The 17,460-nt window shown below is 43.4% G+C and overlaps 2 protein-coding genes across 2 annotated transcripts in view; both read right to left on the reverse strand.

Moving 5' to 3' along the window:
* Positions 1-1,029: 1,029 nt before the first annotated feature.
* Positions 1,030-7,154, reverse strand: nup42 (nucleoporin 42). Its single transcript, XM_084484692.1, has 7 exons — positions 6,872-7,154; positions 4,662-4,992; positions 4,444-4,532; positions 3,105-3,181; positions 2,482-2,568; positions 2,131-2,227; positions 1,030-1,882 (listed from the first exon to the last, which is right to left on the reverse strand). The coding sequence occupies exons 1-7, from the start codon at positions 7,038-7,040 to the stop codon at positions 1,224-1,226; spliced, it is 1,509 nt and encodes a 502-aa protein (XP_084340818.1). The 5' UTR covers positions 7,041-7,154; the 3' UTR covers positions 1,030-1,223.
* Positions 7,155-15,499: 8,345 nt separating this feature from the next.
* The window catches only part of LOC311365227 (gasdermin-E-like), a 5,217-nt gene continuing 3,256 nt past the window's right edge, over positions 15,500-17,460 (reverse strand). Inside the window, exons 6-10 of the mRNA XM_084484756.1 lie at positions 17,349-17,460; positions 16,905-17,026; positions 16,303-16,489; positions 16,112-16,182; positions 15,500-15,849 (exon numbers count right to left, since the gene is read on the reverse strand). The exon at positions 17,349-17,460 is cut by the window's right edge and continues 47 nt beyond it. Of these exons, the coding sequence (XP_084340882.1) occupies positions 15,610-15,849; positions 16,112-16,182; positions 16,303-16,489; positions 16,905-17,026; positions 17,349-17,460 (732 nt within the window). The 3' untranslated portion in view covers positions 15,500-15,609. The remainder of the gene's footprint in view (positions 15,850-16,111; positions 16,183-16,302; positions 16,490-16,904; positions 17,027-17,348) is intronic.

Genomic DNA, 17,460 nt, shown 5'->3' on the forward strand with positions numbered 1-17,460 from the left:
ACAAAATCTAGTTTTAGGGTAAATGATTGGTTAAATGATTTGGGAAAGAACAGCTGATATAGCGGTAAGTTGTACTTTTAAATCAATGCATCTGCAAACACCGTACAGCAAACACATATGTTCTTGACCCAGACATCGTGTACAAGCCCATTACTTTTAGGATTGATGAGTATTTCATCATGAGAAAACATAGTTTTACCGCGAGTGAGTGTTTAAAATAATGAATGAATGCGGGTGATGCTTGGTGCGCGTGTGTGCGCGCCCATCTGTCTAAACACACACAAATTAAACACGTAACACATAATGCAGTCCATGGCAATGTATATTAACAGGGGGACACATGCATATTATGAACACAAGTCGACAACAATAATGTATACAATACTGGTAACAAACAATGTTTGTTAATGTATTGCCGCATATCATTAAATAGACCCACAGTTGTGGCCATCGAGGACCGCGTCCGCATATGTTTTAAGTTGTCTTTGCTGCAATTTACATGACGAATCAGTGTTTCTGAAGTTGGAGAAGAAAACGCTATTCCATGTGTTAATTATGCCTATTATTTGGCCATAAACTGAGCCATTTGAAGTTTGAAATTCATGTGGTCATGCATCTGTCTCAGCGGAGACTGCAAACGCGCTGTCAAAAATCAACTTGTCAAGTCAAAATGCACTGGCTCTTAAAGGGGATGGGAGATGCCACTCTCATTGGTTTATTGCATGTTACGCCCAAAACACACCTACGGGTTTCAGCCCAACCCAGTTTAGATTTGCGCTGGGCGCAAAGCTCATTTATCTCGCTGTCATAATAGCAACAGTGCCATAGAACCGCCCACAAAGTACTTTGACTGCGCCTTGACGTCTGCTAAGTATGCTATAGGCCTACTGCATGAGAAAATTTTTGATTGATATTGCGCAACAATCAGGAGATGGGGACCCCCCCGAATATTGAAGGGTATTTCGCACACTGATCTAGTTCATGCTGTCAGTGCATTTAGGAGAAAGCAAAGCTTAACTGTAAAGTAGGTAAGATAAAGCATGTTTTTATTGTTTCTGTGCGTACATTTATTATTAAAAAAAAACATACCATCATTAAACCTCACTTTAATTAGTCGCATTCCTACGGAGTAGATGTCTTTGCATAATAAATTTGATTTGATTAATCAACAACAACATTATGTTATTTTTCCCAAGAGTCCAAAAGATAAGATCATATTCCACCTAAAAGCCCACCAGCATGTCAGCCGGCGGGGGCTTCAGGGGTATCTGTCCTAGTGTGAACCTCTTGGCTCCAAACTGACCCAATTCCTCTGGGGTCAACTCGCTCTGTGGGGTGAAGAGGCTGTCCCCGGGCCCACCGGCGGAGTTCCTGGTCCCCCCTGCTGCTGCTGCTGCTGCTGGAACCGCCGGTCGCGCAGACCCGAACCCCCCGCTCGCCTGTCCGAACCCTGGGGCCGCTGTCCCGAACCCTGGGGCCGCTGTCCCGAACCCTGGGGCCGCTGTCCCGAACCCTGGGGCCGCTGTACCGAACCCTGGGGCCGCTGTACCGAACCCTGGGGCCGCTGTACCGAACCCTGGGGTGCCTGCGGGCGTCGCCGCCGCAGTCGCGGAGGAGAAACTGAACGCGGAGGCGGAGACGGAGCCGAACCCTGCGGGCGCCGGAGCCTTGTTGGGGTCTGGTGCGGCGAAAGAGAAGCCGGATGCCGCCGCCGCCGCCGGTTCAGCGGAGCCGAACCCGAAGCTGGGTTGCGCGGGGGTCGCCGTTGTCGTGGCCGCGCCGAAACCCGTGGGGGGAGCCGGAGCTGAGGACCCGAAGCCGCCGCCGGCCGGGGCGGCGAAGCTAAAGGTGTTGGCCTGGGCCGGCGCGGCGGACCCGAAGCCTTCAGGGTAGAGGAAGACACAGTCACCATAGTAACAGCAACACACTATCAGCATCAACGCTACAATTGATTGGAAAGGAAAATTGTTTTTTAAACACAATTGCTGAGAATTTTGTTCATTATGATATTCCTTTTTTATCAATTCATTACTTGTTTTATTTTTTGTAACAGGCAAGTTTTCGAAATTGGACACTTTTTCGATAACTGAATGAATGTGATAATGAAGGACATCTCCAAAGAGGTCTCACCTGTCCCCACGCTGGACGTGGACGACCCGAAGGCAGATGTGGCAGATCCAAAGCCGGCCGGGGGAGCCTGGGGCGTGGGGTTGTTCAACTCAGCCAGCTGTAGGAGGAGCACACAATATAATCAGGAATGGTTTGATTGACTTTATCAATGTAGTCTGAAGGTTTTTTAAATAGAAATGGCCAAAAGGGAAAAGCTGTGGAAAATACATTCAACACTTTGGAGGCATCGATACCAAACCTATGAAAGACCCTGCTTCCAGAAACGATAAGACTGCTATTCTTGATGGACTGCCCATATACTTGGGAGACACAGAAGCATGTCTCAGGCTTGACCAGGTGTTTGAGTCTCACCAAAGCCACGCGAGTTGTTGCATTCATGACTCTTAGCTCCTGGACCCTACTCCGCCATTGGTTGATTGCTTGATTGATGCCATTAGTCTGGGAAGAAAGAAAAATGTCACGAAATGTCGTTACATAACTACTACAATCTAAATTTGCCATAAGACACAAATGAAGTCCCAAACGTATAGTCTTTTGTCAGATATAACAACCCATTTGATTGCATGATGTTGCAGCAAAGGTCTGTTATCATATTGAAGCGATGGACAAAAGAAGTCTGTCACATTATTTTATCACGGTTTGCATTAAGCCTCAGAAAATGGTGTTCCATGATACCCATTGCAATCACACGTAATATCAGTTTATCCCTTTTCTTCTATTCCTGGAGAAAATGTAATGGCTTGAGTCCATTTTCCATCCTGGCTCCGTAGCCATGCGGGGGACCAATTACAGCACACTCACGAGGCCATGGCGTTGACCAATTACCCTATACCCATGTGGCCGAGGCCACTTTGAGATGTTGCAGCTGAACGAAGCTATGCCATTTCAGTTGAGGTAGTACAAAATACACAAATACCTGTGAGCCAGGTGGTAACAATACAGCAAGGACAGAAAAACAAGCAACAGAAACTCACATAATTCTGTGCATCACCCGAGTCTCTGCTGTTGTAGTACTCTAGCCTGAGCTCTTCCTGAGAGAGATCTGCGAAACCTGTTGAAAAAAGGAAATGAGGGAGCATTGATCACAATGCCATATCATGTGTTCAGGGCTCTTCCATGGCAGGAAAGAAAGTCTGTTTAATCTGTAGTATATGTTACCAACCGGCCCAGACGAAAAAAAAAGACAACAAAAGCGCAGTGCAGTCGTTTCTACCATCGAGTTTGTTTAATACAGTCTCAATAGCATATTCAACAGCCCATTCTACATCATTGGCAGTCCTCTTTGTTGCTCTTGAAAATGCCTCTACGGCGCTCACCTGGTCATCGGATTGATCCTGTCTCATATTAAATAAATGGTTGTTATTGGTCAATCTATCTCATACCGGGCGGGCAGAAATAGCTGCCCGGTATCTGCTAGACCTTATCTGCAGAGCAAATGAAACATGAACTTGCAAGATTCATCTGGTTTCTAAGCTAGCTCATTATAACGCTCGTACACGACTGTACTAAAGACGTATCACAAATTTGCCATGAGTCGTAACAATGGGGATGAGGCCCCCCTCCTTCCTAGAACTCTCAACCCAAAAAGCTCTTTTTTATATCTCCTAATGTTCGATTTCTAGCTGAAAAAGTGGGTTCACTTACACTTTAATGTTATATGGGTTGTATTTTGAAACCGGGTTAGACATTACAGAAATGCACCACAATTACCCCCAAAAATAACGTATTGTTTCCAGTGTACACTAAAAAGTGATGTTGGTTGTTGGTTTTTGATTCATTATTGAAAAATCTGATCGCAAAATTCTGATATTTTTGCAGTGTCGAAACATGTTGATCAGTATTCAAAGTCTCCTCTGGAATCACGTCTGTTATCGTTCTGTGTAATCATTTCTGCATTGTGTCTGCATTGTGTCGCGTTTTCTGAGTTTGCTGCACTTCTTCTACATGCATGCGTTTGCTTATGGAATTTTTAACTTTTACCCAATTTCCCCATCATTTTGGATAATTACTCTTTTTAATTACTCCAGTATTGAGCAAGAATGCTCCCAAATCTGCGAAATGGGTTGCAATGTAATTCTATGTCGCAGAGGGGAAATAGTCCCTGTCAATGTACGTTCTCTAAAAGTGCTTATTTTTGCCACTGATGGCTCAGACTGTTGACTCTAACCAAGGAAAGACACAACAAAAGAGTTGAGTTGTTAAATGAAGTGTGTGTTTTGCGAATTACGACTGACTGCAATAGTCCCCTAGGTCCCAAAGCTCTCCTTCAGGTTGCAATGAGATGATCTCTCAGGGCCAATCTATGATACAGACCTGAAATGGTTGCGATGGTCGGGGCATAACATGAAAACATCCATTGTCCTGATGTCTCCCAGATCTCCACATCAATCTTGATGGTCTCCCTGAGACACAAATACACTCATCAGTTCACATATTAACATGCACATTTTCTGACTTTGTACCAAATAAAGATCACTCGCTACAATGAACTGACTAATAATCGTTATTATAACAGAATATGTCAAACTCACAGATGTTTTTCCTGTTCATCGCTGCTTCCTCCTCCTCCTTTATCAAAAGTCTGCTGAGTGTTGAGTGCAGAATAGCGATTCTGTGAGGAAAAACTGAATTCTGAACTCTTGGTGTTTTCCCTTCTGCCCCCTCCGCCTCCTCCACCTCCTCTTCTGCCCCAGTCAGCCCCACCCCCTCCTCCACCTCCTCTGCCCCAGTCAGCCCCACCCCCTCCTCCACCACCACCTCTGCCCCAGTCATCACCACCTTGAGAGGAGAAAGATGAAGGCTGGATATAGTTTCCTGCCGACTGATTCTGCGATGGATTCACCCAAACTCTGTTACCGAAGCCTGTTGGAGGAAGGGAATACGAAAGGCAATTGGTAAAAGTACACCAAAAGTATATAATTGTAATTGTAATTTATTTTTAATACAGGGGCAATGCACAATAAAACATTAATCTTGCACAACAAGAAAATATGCATTGTGCCAGGTTTTAGCAGATTGCTATTTTCCACCTGCAGTCCCTGGGCAGGTTGATGGTATATATAATAACAGTTCAAGTAAAATTACAATAAAATTATGAAGTTTACAGTTATTAACAGTAAATAAACTGACCCCTAGGATTTAAAACTAGGCTGCTGCCTCTCACCACACACACACACACACACACACAGTGAGAAGGTTATATATATGGTTATAATGCAGTGGGAAAACAAATTGAAATGAATAACTACTAAACATCAGCGATTCAGTTAGACTCAAGGGTGATGGTAGAAAAAAATCATGAGCCTGAACTTTTTTCCCTGGGAGGTAAGCGGGCCCCTAAGCCAAGATATATGCCCTGATCAACATAATTGTCAAGAGGGATCCAGGGGTATGCTCCCCTGGAGGAACATTTGGATGAATAGATTCTGGTGAATTTTGTGGAAATAAATTGACAACATTCAGACATAAGATGAACAAACCAAAGAAGTGTAGAGCACCAGAGCTCTTGGGACCCTGGGCCTGGTAGGCCTGTTCAGTAATCCATCCCTGCTTTTAACTAGTCACTTACCTGCGTACTTATTGCTTGTATAGCATTCTGAGACTACAGATACTACAGCCATACCAAGAAAGGTCAGTAGGTGGCAATTATAATACTCCAAAGTAAACTAGGAATTGATTAGTAGCCTAACCATTGACTAAGGGCATGAACAAGGTGACATTCATTTTTCTGCAAAATATGCACCATTCATTTTAAATACATTTTGAAACAGTTACAGTGCAACAAAAACGTATATAATACTACAACCCTAAAGTTGTTTATACAAAACAATTGCGTAAGGGCGGGTTTATCCTCCGCTAACTGAATTGCTCTATATAAATAAAATAAAAAATAAAAAGTAGCTTTATAGATGCGTGTGTCGAAATGCTTCATTAGATTCGTCGACAAAGTCTTCGCTCCTGGACATAATGTACACTTTACATGCACGTTCTTGCCTTTGATCTCAATGAATTAGTGCTTATATCTCCACCTTGAAAATGCCAACTTATCATCGGATTGCTCCGTACTCGACATCTCTGCTGCTTCGAATGTGTTTGGTGTGTGTGTGTGTGTGTGTGTGTGTGTGTGTGTGTGTGTGTGTGTGTGTGTGTGTGTGTGTGTGTGTGTGTGTGTGTGTGTGTGTGTGTGTGTGTGTGTGTGTGTGTGTGTGGCCTGTCTTGTGTGTAAAAACACTGGCTCCGATTGGCTACCATGAAACATGACTCTGCCTTAGCCAATCATAATGGCTTAGGTGCGTTCGGATTACGCAGTTTATTCAATCAATTCATAGTAACGCACCGCATTTAACGTTCAGTAACAACGCCGTTCTTTTAAACGGCGTTATTCCAAACACTGATGGTAAACACAAAACACATTCGCACGTGGAGTGACTGCTGAATCTGGATCGATATGACTGGCCAAAACCCAAGACTAGCCCCTACCCTATTTCTGATTGGCTTAAGTAGGCCTACTGGTGTGGTTTGAGTGAAAGCGCCTCTCCGATCTTGAGAAGTGTCAGACCACGCGAACCTGATTATTATTTTTTCTTTCCGCAGACACATCGGTACGCCGGAATTCCGGCGTGGCGCCGGAACGCTATCAGCCCTGTAGACTATCTTTCAAGTCCGACGCACTTTTTGTTTTACATTACACTGGAATATTGAAGTCGAAGATGATCGTTAAAGAAACGTATAATGCTCTTACCTCCACCACCCCTGGGTTGTTGCGGAGTTGAACGGTTGTTAAATCCACCACCACCTCCTCCTCGACCACCACCACCACCACCTCCTCCTCCTCCCCCTTGGGGGTGCTCATTCCAACATTTGTCGCCGTACCGACAACGTCCTTGCATAAAAAAACTGCACACTGGCATGTTTGAGTTCAAGGCTCCGGTTGTAGTTAATACTTTGAGTGTATATCCACTACTTCGCAAAGTATTCTTGAATAATTGCCATTGTTTTGATGGAACTAGCTACACGACTTGGCGCACTACTACACGATCCATGCAAGAGTCGCCAGATTCACACGTCATTGAAACCTCAGCCACTGAATGCTCACAAATCAATCACGTGGTTTGGTTTGGTCTTCTACGTCCACGCCCTCTTTCCCGTGCTCTCGCTGCTAAATTAGTCAGCTGCTTCCAGTAAGCTCTACATTAGCAACTTTTTTCATACATGAGCAACTTTCTGTCAGGAAGTATGTGAATCGTTCCACAACTTAATAACACTTTGAAAAATTAAGTCGTGTAAGAGTAAGGGGGGGGGGGGATGAATCAGTTTAGTGGTGGGGAATGGGGATTCATCAATTTCACGATGTGTTACTTTTGTTGGGGAATGTTGTCGTATCCGTGTTTAATTCAAGTTTTTATTTCCAAGCAACAAAACACTGCAAACGCATAGCCAACCCCGGTGCCGGCGCGTGCACGCGCACCACGCGGTTGAAAGTGTCTCAGCTGTTGGGGATCAGAAGAGAGGCGCCAGCGAACAATAGTGGAGATACTTGCATGTCATGAATAATGCATGCAATACACGGTTTTGAAAACGTGTGCTTAGAAAATAACGTTTTTTTTCTTACGTTTCAAATATAAATAATAAGTATTAAGGACAGTATTGTGTGTCTGTGCAGAGAAGAGTGGAAAGATGAATAATTGGAATGAACTGTCGCTATTTATTTGTATATATAGAACCAATGCGAGGCCAGCAGATCGTTCCATGGAGGAACGGTCTGAACCTAAATCGCCAGGACATGAAATGTAATAATCATAATACACAACGCGATCGCGCGTAGTGCACCAGCAGCGGCACTGGGTCCGTGTACGAAGTATAATTCATTTACAGTTGTTCACGTTGTATAATGAAACAGGCCAGTTTAGGGTCTATTGCCTAATTTCATTGTCCGAGACGTGCAATGCAATTCAGCGCGCCAAGGCGTCAGCTTGTTCCATTATCCAAGTTGTACAATGATACTTGAACAAGGAAGTCGAGAGCCGGAAACAGACAGCTCGCCTTCAAAGTAAAGCTCGCATTAGAAGTAAAAGTCGTGCGTTTTGAAGCGTGAATTTAATTTAAGGAGAGCTAAACGAAATAAATAAACAAATAGCCTAAATATAGAGTTGTTCAAAAGTTTCAACCATGCAACCAACTATATCATTCATTTGTTCCCTTAATTTGTTATTATCGTTGTGCAACCAGGACTCTCGTATCGCAAGTTGTTTAATGAGAACACAATTCGGTGTTTAGCTAGGCTAGTTGCACACGTCTTTTTTTATGTAGACTAGCCTAGTCAAGGCCTGCGGTTCGATGAATACTTTTCTATTAGATGTAGGTACCTAATGTGTTCGCGTTATCCATACAGCATGGCCTTTTCATGCATTTTAATTGCCCATAGATAGGCTACACCAGCGGTCCCCAACCACCGGGCCATTCAGATCTTAGCAGATCTTAGCTAGATTCCTGACCGGGCCTATGGCCGGCGGCGGAACCCCGACCGTGGAGCTAAGATCTGAATATTAGCCCCAGCTTGATGATTCGGATCTTAGATTATGGTAGGTGAAAAGTTTGGACCCCTGGGCTACACTATCCATTGGAAATTGACACAGTTTCTCGTCGGTGTGTTCGCCTTAGCACTACAGGCATCATGCACGTGATCAGACCACCAGCTCTGTCCTTGGAGTTGTAGGTCGTAGCACATTGAGACTAGTGCCGCGATCAGTCGACCGCCTATTTATTTTTGTTCTCCCGTCAAACTGCTCACTGTAAGTTCACCTCCGCACAAGTCTGTGCGCTGTGCGCGCCCTGCTGGTTAATCTGCTATCCTCTTTCTCCCCCCTCCCCCCGCCTTCACTGCTTTGATATGAAAAATGGCTGAGGCAGGTGAGTCCTCCGAATCAAGTCGAGTATTTCAGGCCAACTGGTAAAGGAGTGTCACGGCTTTCAAACACACAAACCATAAAGCCTATGGACGCCTCAGAACGGACTAGTCAACGCGCTGCGGCATCACTCGGGCAGGTTGGTGTGTGTGATTTCAAAGTAACTAACTCAAAGCCAATGCATGCGTCCAAAACTATTAGTTCAAAACCAAATAAACAACAAAAACAGTGTCCCTTATTCGCTTTAAATACTTTATTTACCGCGCCGTATTAATTCCCAAGTTTTGAAAAGAAAAGAAAGTATTTGAAGCGAATAAGCGACGACACACACGCACGAACACACGTGCACGCACGTTCATTCACGCAAGCAGGCACTCACTACAACCTGGAGAGGCTGTAAATGCTTTTTAAAATGATAATGGCTATAGACAATTTTTGACAGGTTACAAATTCTCCCAATTAACTTACTATTCCTCTGTACATATTTGTTTTTTCCTGCATTTTACAGATTTGTGAGGAGTTTTTCTGTATTACAAACAAAGATCTACTCAGAACATTCAGAGCTGCTGTAGAAAAATATGTGCCCCTACTGCTGAGTTTGTACCGCGCCCGAAAAACAGAGTTTGGCAAGGACCTGAAGGAGATACTGAGAAAGCTTGATGATGAGGTGTGTGCACAGTACAGTACCAAACAATACTTTTGCCCAGATGAAATTCAATCTGTTGAATTACAATTAGTCTTGCTATTATTAGAGCTATCTTTCTGTTTTTTCTTTTTTTCTTTGAGACCACCAACATCGTCAGACACGGCAAGGAAGCAGCCATGAAAGGACTTCCTGTGTTCCTACGTGAAGATCCTAATCTACTTTTCAAGCAGTGTCTTGTAAGTATTAATGGTCATTAATATAAATTTTACAAGCATAGCGATACAATTGTAAAATGAAGATACTGTAATTGAAAATACTACACAAGTAGAAAATCTGAAAGTTTATTTCTGTTTCGCCCTCGGACTGCTTGAGAGAGGGAAGGGAAGTTAATTGCCTGTCTTATATAAAAGCTTATTGGTTGTGAAGTGAGTCCCTCTAGCACATTTGACAGGGGTTTCAGATTATACCATGAGGCAGATGCTGCTTTGATATACAGGTTGTTGTCGGCAGATGTTAGACCGAGGCTACCTGCTTTGGCTAGAACTAGGGGGCTAGATCACAGCCATATCACTCACCACCTGTCAGGTCATTCTTTTGATACTAGTGATTAGGTCTAGGCCTCTACAGGCTACAAGCTATTATTTTTCTTACAGTCAGAGTCAAATGTTCTGGGCCACATAACTACAAGGGTGATATACTCTTCTACATTGGGTTGGAACCATTTCCTTGGTTTTGTGGACATTGCAGGTTATGCTGGTGAGCTGGCATGCATCTCACAGGGGTGAATTATACCATAGATTATAGATAGATAGATTATACCATGAGGGGAGATGCTTTTATTGAGCTGGCTCCTCTCTGCTCTTTTATCTGTTTAAATGTGCGCTATGCATGATGGTGGAAGTTCAGTTTGTATTATTTGTTTAAATTTCTTGGTTGATGCTTTTGCCCAACAGAACGTAGAGTAGGTTTAAAGTTTAGGATCACTTTGAATGTTCTTGTTTTCAATGGAAACACACATGAGTTATCCTGCATAGGAAATATAGGAGACCAAATCCTGTCTTTATTCATTTTTTCCAGATTCATATGGCGGTCTTATCATGGTAAACTAGCTCATTGTCAGGTGTTTAACAGCGACACACACTCGGAGACAGTAAAGAAAGACGTGTCCTAGCTGCTACGCGTGTTTGATGTGCTCTCACCGTTCTCATGCACACAATTGTTTTTTTAATACATAAATTAAAGGCTTGCGGTTTGTCCACGATGCAGCCTATATGTGGGAAATTACGGTAGTGTAGTTTACATAGTTTTCATAGTTATCAGCCTACGTGCTGCTGAGAAGACCAGAGTTTTTTTACAACACCCTCAGGGGTCGCATAGCTATTGGATCATGAGGAGATATTAGCTGAATGCTAGGAAATGTTATTTGTTTAAAGGTCCCATGGCATGCTATTTTATGGATGCTTTAATAAAGGTGTTAGTGGGCCCCTAATACAGTACTTGAAGACGTTCAAGAAATTCAGCCTTGGTGCAGAGTTACAGCCACTACGAGCCAGTCCCACAATGAGCTCTCCACAAACATGCCGTTTTTAGAGGCGGGTCAAGGTGGAGGGTGGGAGTGTGGCCCTGAGCAGCTTGCAGCCATGGTACCATGCTCTAGTGTTTACAGTGGAACATTGAACACTCCGGGTGCTCCGGCGGGAGTCCTGGAGCTCTATATATAAATAATATCATATTATATTTAGATATCTATATAATATATATTATCATGGTCAAAAGCTGTTTGCGCCTCTGTATGATATTATGAATCTCAAACGACTGCCACGGGTTCTCAGACGCCTCTGGTTCTTCCACTTCCACGTCAATATTAAGTAGGCTACAGACTCAACAGAGAAATGAAATGGAGGAGAAGGGGATTGTTGCCCGTGATTGTTGCCCGGGGTTGTCTGCGTCGGGTTGGTTGAGAAGGAATTGGGAACCGCGACATGGAGGAGAAAAGGATTGTTGCCCAGGATTTTCCGTCGGAGCCCCGCGGAACGCTGGCCGCCCCCGGGGCTGCCCGCCCAGCCCTGCTGCCACGGCAGCGGTCCGTCGGAGCCCCGCTGCCCGCTGGCCACCCCCGGGGCTACCTGCTGAACGCTGGCCAACCCTGGGGCTGCCCGCCCAGCCCCACTGCCCGCTACAGCGGGGCTCCGACGGACAATCCTAGGAAACAATCCTTTTTTCCTCCATGTCGCTGTTCCCAATTCACACAAGAAAAAAAAAGATCCGCGCATTTTCTATTATCGATAACCCCCCCCCCCCAACAACTCCGCCAGCCCGTAATCGCGCCGCCCCCGGCCCCCAATGGATGAATAGCTTACATAAGGGTACCCAGCACTTTTCAAACCACACTCAAGCTTATGGTTATTGTCCCCAGCACTTCTAAAAACAAACTGACGCCACTGGTCATCAGTGGTAGCCCAAGCACTGTTCCAATTCCAAGTACGCGAGAACGCGAGTACTGTCGTAAAACCCGGAAGTGTTCTCTCTACCGAGGATGCATCGGAGGTGACTCGTGTGGACTTGGGACCGTTAAATATCCCAGAATGCATCATCGAGTCCGCTGCTGTTCCAATTGCAGGTGCGTATTCGCGTTCTCGGAAGTCTGTACTTGAAAGTCCGGACTTGCCAAGTACGTACTTCCAAGTCCGCGAGAACGTAGTCCGCGTACTTGGTATTGAGAAACGGCCAAAGAAAGATCTGACCCCCCCCCGTCCGACCGCAAACACCCCCCGTCAACAATCCCGTCCGTCCACAATCCCCCCTCCCCGGTCAACAATCCTGTCCGACCGCAAACACCCTCCCGGCAACAATCCCGTCCGACAGGGGGGATGGGGCAGTGTCTTTAGTTTGATAATTTATATATTTTTTTCGGTCTCGCTAAGCATGTTTCAACGACGTCTGGTTGCTAGGGACGCTGCTATATTAAACTAGCAGCTCACATGCTTTCTGCTGTTGTGTTATTAAACCATTACTTTATGAACTTTTCATGATATCATCTTATTAGAAACACTCAGAGCAGGGATGACATCTTGTTTAGATTGATTCAGGTTAGCCTGCTGCAGCCACATCCTCTCTGTACAGTTGTTAGCATTAGCTAAGCCTGGCCATAGAGGAATTAAACACCAGCGAAGAAGAAGAAGCCTCAGCTTGAAGAGCACACCCAACAGGGAGCGACAATTAATGTCAATGTCAACAACTCAACAAGCAGCGTTGAAGGATTAGAATCTTCGATCTTTCGATCCAACACAGCCTCACTCCGACAACGTCAAATCCCGACTAGTGGCAAGGGCACTTTAGCGTCAGTCACTGATGGTAAAGGGACCCTTTGGCGCCTCCTGCAGACGGAGAAGGGATTCAATTCACTACAATGTAATGCCATCCCGTCGATGTTTGACCTTCAGACCGGGTGCTCCAGCAGCCCATTCACTCCTGTATTAACCCGACTACGGCTCTGGTAGACGTTGTGAGCGTCTTTCCTATTGGATAGGATTGGATTTATGTGAAAATGGCGGACATACTTTATAATAACATGGTTGCTATGACGGTTGCTATGGACGCTGAACCAGCAGCTCGCGTGCCGTTTAAATCATGGCTATAAATGTTTGTAACCGTGTAATGATGTTCTCTTATTAATGTGAAACCAGGACGTTTTGACGAGTTTTCAGTGAGACTGTGTTGATTCTCGCCCACCCATCTTGTATTTAATAAACCGTTTTCGTTGCTTCGAGGAGGTCTGGTTGTCTCCGTATATAATAAATGAATAAATACATATATATAAAAATGAAATAATGGCCAGGTCGTGTAGTCGATGGCAACCACCATAGCGCCAGAATCCTGCGCAGCCTGCCCCATATTCTGTCGAAAATAATCTCCTGATTGAAATGCATTGGTTTAATTCACTCTGGTTTAATTCACAGCCCATTCACTCCCGTATTAACCCGACTACGGCTCTAATATAAATAATATTGATTATTAAATTATTGCACAAGTTAAATTTGCTTTTCATGTGTGCAGTGTATCTGTGTAGCATACACTGAATCAATTAGGCCTACATGTCATTTAACAAGGAAGTCCAAGAGTTCAAGAATTGTAATTGTCACATACACATGCAGGATGTGTAGTGAAATGAAAAGTGGCAATGCCTACAGAAATTGTGTAGAAAAGGACAATATCAGAAAATGCAAGAAACATTATTTACAATACAAAATATGCAACAACAGTACAGTAGAATCAGGATGTAAGTATATACATACGTATATATATATATATATATATATATATATAAAACCAGGATGTAAATATGTATAAGGTCTGAAAAATATGAAAAAGCAATAATAATGATTATTACTACTTAATACGTGACAAATGAGTCTATTTAAATAAAGGCTAGTCACCTCCCAAATAAAGTTGCGAAAGCACGGCGTGTCTGTTTTTGTTGTATTGCTCTTTACTTACCACTGCATTAATTTTGTTATTATACAGGCCAGAGGATAATCCACCAAAAATATATATTTTAAAATTTTATTCATGTAGCCTAGTTAAGAGAGAGAACGGTAAATAAACTTGAAGTCAAGGTAAATCAACTCTTTCTACCAGTCATGCTCATCACAGGTCGCAACACTATATATAACCTTTAACGTTCACCCAAAGTAACATATTAAGTAGCCTTAATCAAGTAAATAAGTTGATGAATATATAAATGAATCATTACATGCATACATGAATCACAGCGCTCTATAATAATTCCAGTGTTGGTGCCCATTGGCAATTTATTCACAATCAGTTGTGGGAAAGTGGCAGAAATAGACTGTATAACAGTTATGAATTATGTTCATTATTTAGGCTATTTGTTTATTTATTTAGTTTGGCTCTCCTTAAATTAAATTCACGCTTCAAAACGCACGACTTTTACTTCTAAAGCGAGCTTTACTTTGAAGGCGAGCTGTCTCTGTTTCCGGCTCTCGACTTCCTTGTTCAAATTTCATTGTACAACTTGGTTAATGAAACAAGCTGACGCTTTGGCGCGCTGAATTGCATTGCACGTCTCGGACAATGAAATTAGGCAATACCCCCTAAACTGGCCTGTTTCATTATACAACGTGAACAACTGTAAATTAATTATACTTCGTACACGGACCGGCACTGGCCGACAGCGTTTTCATTGCGAGCGTCATCCTTAAAAAACATTAACACAAATTAGGCTCTACCTGAACGAAGTCTTACTGCATGCAGTACTCGCCTAACAATAGTTGAGCACTGCATGCAGCGGTCACCTAATAATGCATGGGGCCGGGGGTAATCATCATCTGGTGTGACTGCACTATTGTTAAAGACATGAACCAAACCACGCTTTGGAAGTGAAGGCCAAGGCCAAGGCCGGTACAAAAACAAGCACACGATTGCAAAAAACGTTGTATTACAAAAGAGTCACAAAAGAGACAAATAGTGCAATAAGACATTAAACAGAAAATACATTCGAAATTCAAGAAGCGCTATAAAAAAAAACATAAAATTACAGTTAGGGATTTTTTTTTGCATTTCAGGGAAAAATATAAATGTATATGCGAGACAGCAAGACACAATGCTGAACATTGGATATTCGTAATATTAAATAGATTTAAAAAGGGAATAGCTTTATAATCTGTAATATATATTGTAACATTAACATGTATGTTACAGGTATATATATATATATATATATATATATATATATATATATATATATATATATATATATATATAATATGTAACATGTTGTATAGCTGGATATTACAAATACTACATCATGTTTCATACATCTTGCAATAAAGAAACCGAAAAGAATGAGTATCAAAAGAGCAGCTAAATGGTTTTACTCTGTACTGTGTATTCCATTTAATACACATGTTAGTTATCCCCATTACAAAGAGATGATAGGCCCCTTAAAGTGAGGCACAGGACCAATGGCAGGTCACCCTTCTCACTTCCTGTCTCTGCCCTCAACCCGTCGCTCGCCCTCTCCAAAATCACGTTGGACGAGCGGAGCAACTCTTCCAACAACATCCAGGTCTTTCCATCCTCCTCCAATAGGATGGCCGGAACAGAGTTGTCGGGGAGAGGTTGACAACTCCCTCTTAATTTACAAATCTACGGTAAGGACAAGAGGATCATAAGAATTCATGTGAAAGATCTTCTTATACTCCATGCATGCAGGAAAGACAATGTGACCGACACAAACACTCTCCCGCCTATGCTCACACACACAGACACACACACACACACACACACACACACACACACAAACACACACGGATGCAAACACACACAAACACACACACACACACAAACAGACACAAATAGAAATCACACACACATACACATAAACATATTGTTTGTAAGTTTAACTTACCAACTCATCAATGGCCTGCAGCATCTCAGGAGAGCACAGGGTCAGCAGGGACAGCGTTTCATCGGGCAACGCTTGGAATAACATCACACCACACACGGTCAATATCATGGATAAATGTTACTATAGCAACTTTATGATTCTAAATTATAGTAACGTAGGAGGTAACTGGTGAAAACTTTCACACTCCTGACCTTCCATGGCGCTGACCAATAGGTGTACAGCAGTCAGCTGGGGAGTCGGGCTACACGCTGCAGGTGAGCCGTTCTCTGATTGGAGGGCTGGAACCAGGCGGAGGAGATCAAGTAGGGCACGGCAAGGGCCGTTCACACTGTGTGGTTGGACCTCCAGCGCATCTGCTCTACAACACCAATCCGCCAACTGTGAGAAGCAGAGTTGTTGAATTTCCGTTGGTTACGAGAAGTTACCAAAAGCCACAAGCAAAAACATTTGCTTTGAGCTTGAAAGGATCACACCGTTGTTGCATTTCACTTGAAGATGAAATTGTACCTTCTATTGTAGGTAAACAATAGAAGTACATTTTGGACCTTTGTAAAATACTTGTATGGCAATTCAGAAAACGCTCTGAAAGGCCATTGTATACATTTGTGGGGAGGGTGCACTCCTGCTAAATGCTCTTTGGCAGAATTGGTACACCTAAGGGATTTTGACAACTTATGGTTAGTAACTGTTTTCTTTTGAGTAAAGCCAGGTGAGAGCCCGACATCATTTCATCACAGACCGGTATTGCTCTTTGAACTCTTGTTAAATAACCGCAGAGTAACAGATATCTGACCGCTTGCTCCTGGAGTGTTAGCGTGTTCCTGTCCTCCAGACTCTCCAGTAGCATCTTGAACAAACCCCTCCGAACTGGGAGCTCTGCCAGCAGACACAGATACTCCTCCTGCTTCTGTAACTCTGTAGGGAACAACGATACAGACCAACAGGTTCTAGTGTTTCAAGTTCAAACCAGCCGTCCAAAGAGTTTGTCTACACAGAGATGAAATGATATGTGATATGTTGATATGTTCCCTATATTTTCGTACATTTGAACTTAAGTTAATACTAGAAACTATGCATGGATCTGCATAATACACAGTATAACCATTCCTTTTTTTCCTTGCCTTCAATAATGTTGTTCGGTCATGATCAACTTGTTACCGTTCACTTCATGTGATGGGTGAGGCAAGCCTCAATTACCTTCCAATGTAAATTAAACACAATTCAAAGTGATACACACCAGAGTTCAGTGCACTTAAAAGGGCTCTTTCCGGAGGTTGGATCTTGCTTAAATCGATGCCATTCCTGACCCCCTGGTGGTCAATGGTATCACGCGACGGAGAGGAGGTTCC

The sequence above is a fragment of the Micromesistius poutassou genome, assembly GCF_964030765.1.
Source record: "Micromesistius poutassou genome assembly, chromosome: 20".
Taxonomy (NCBI): Eukaryota; Metazoa; Chordata; class Actinopteri; order Gadiformes; family Gadidae; genus Micromesistius; species Micromesistius poutassou.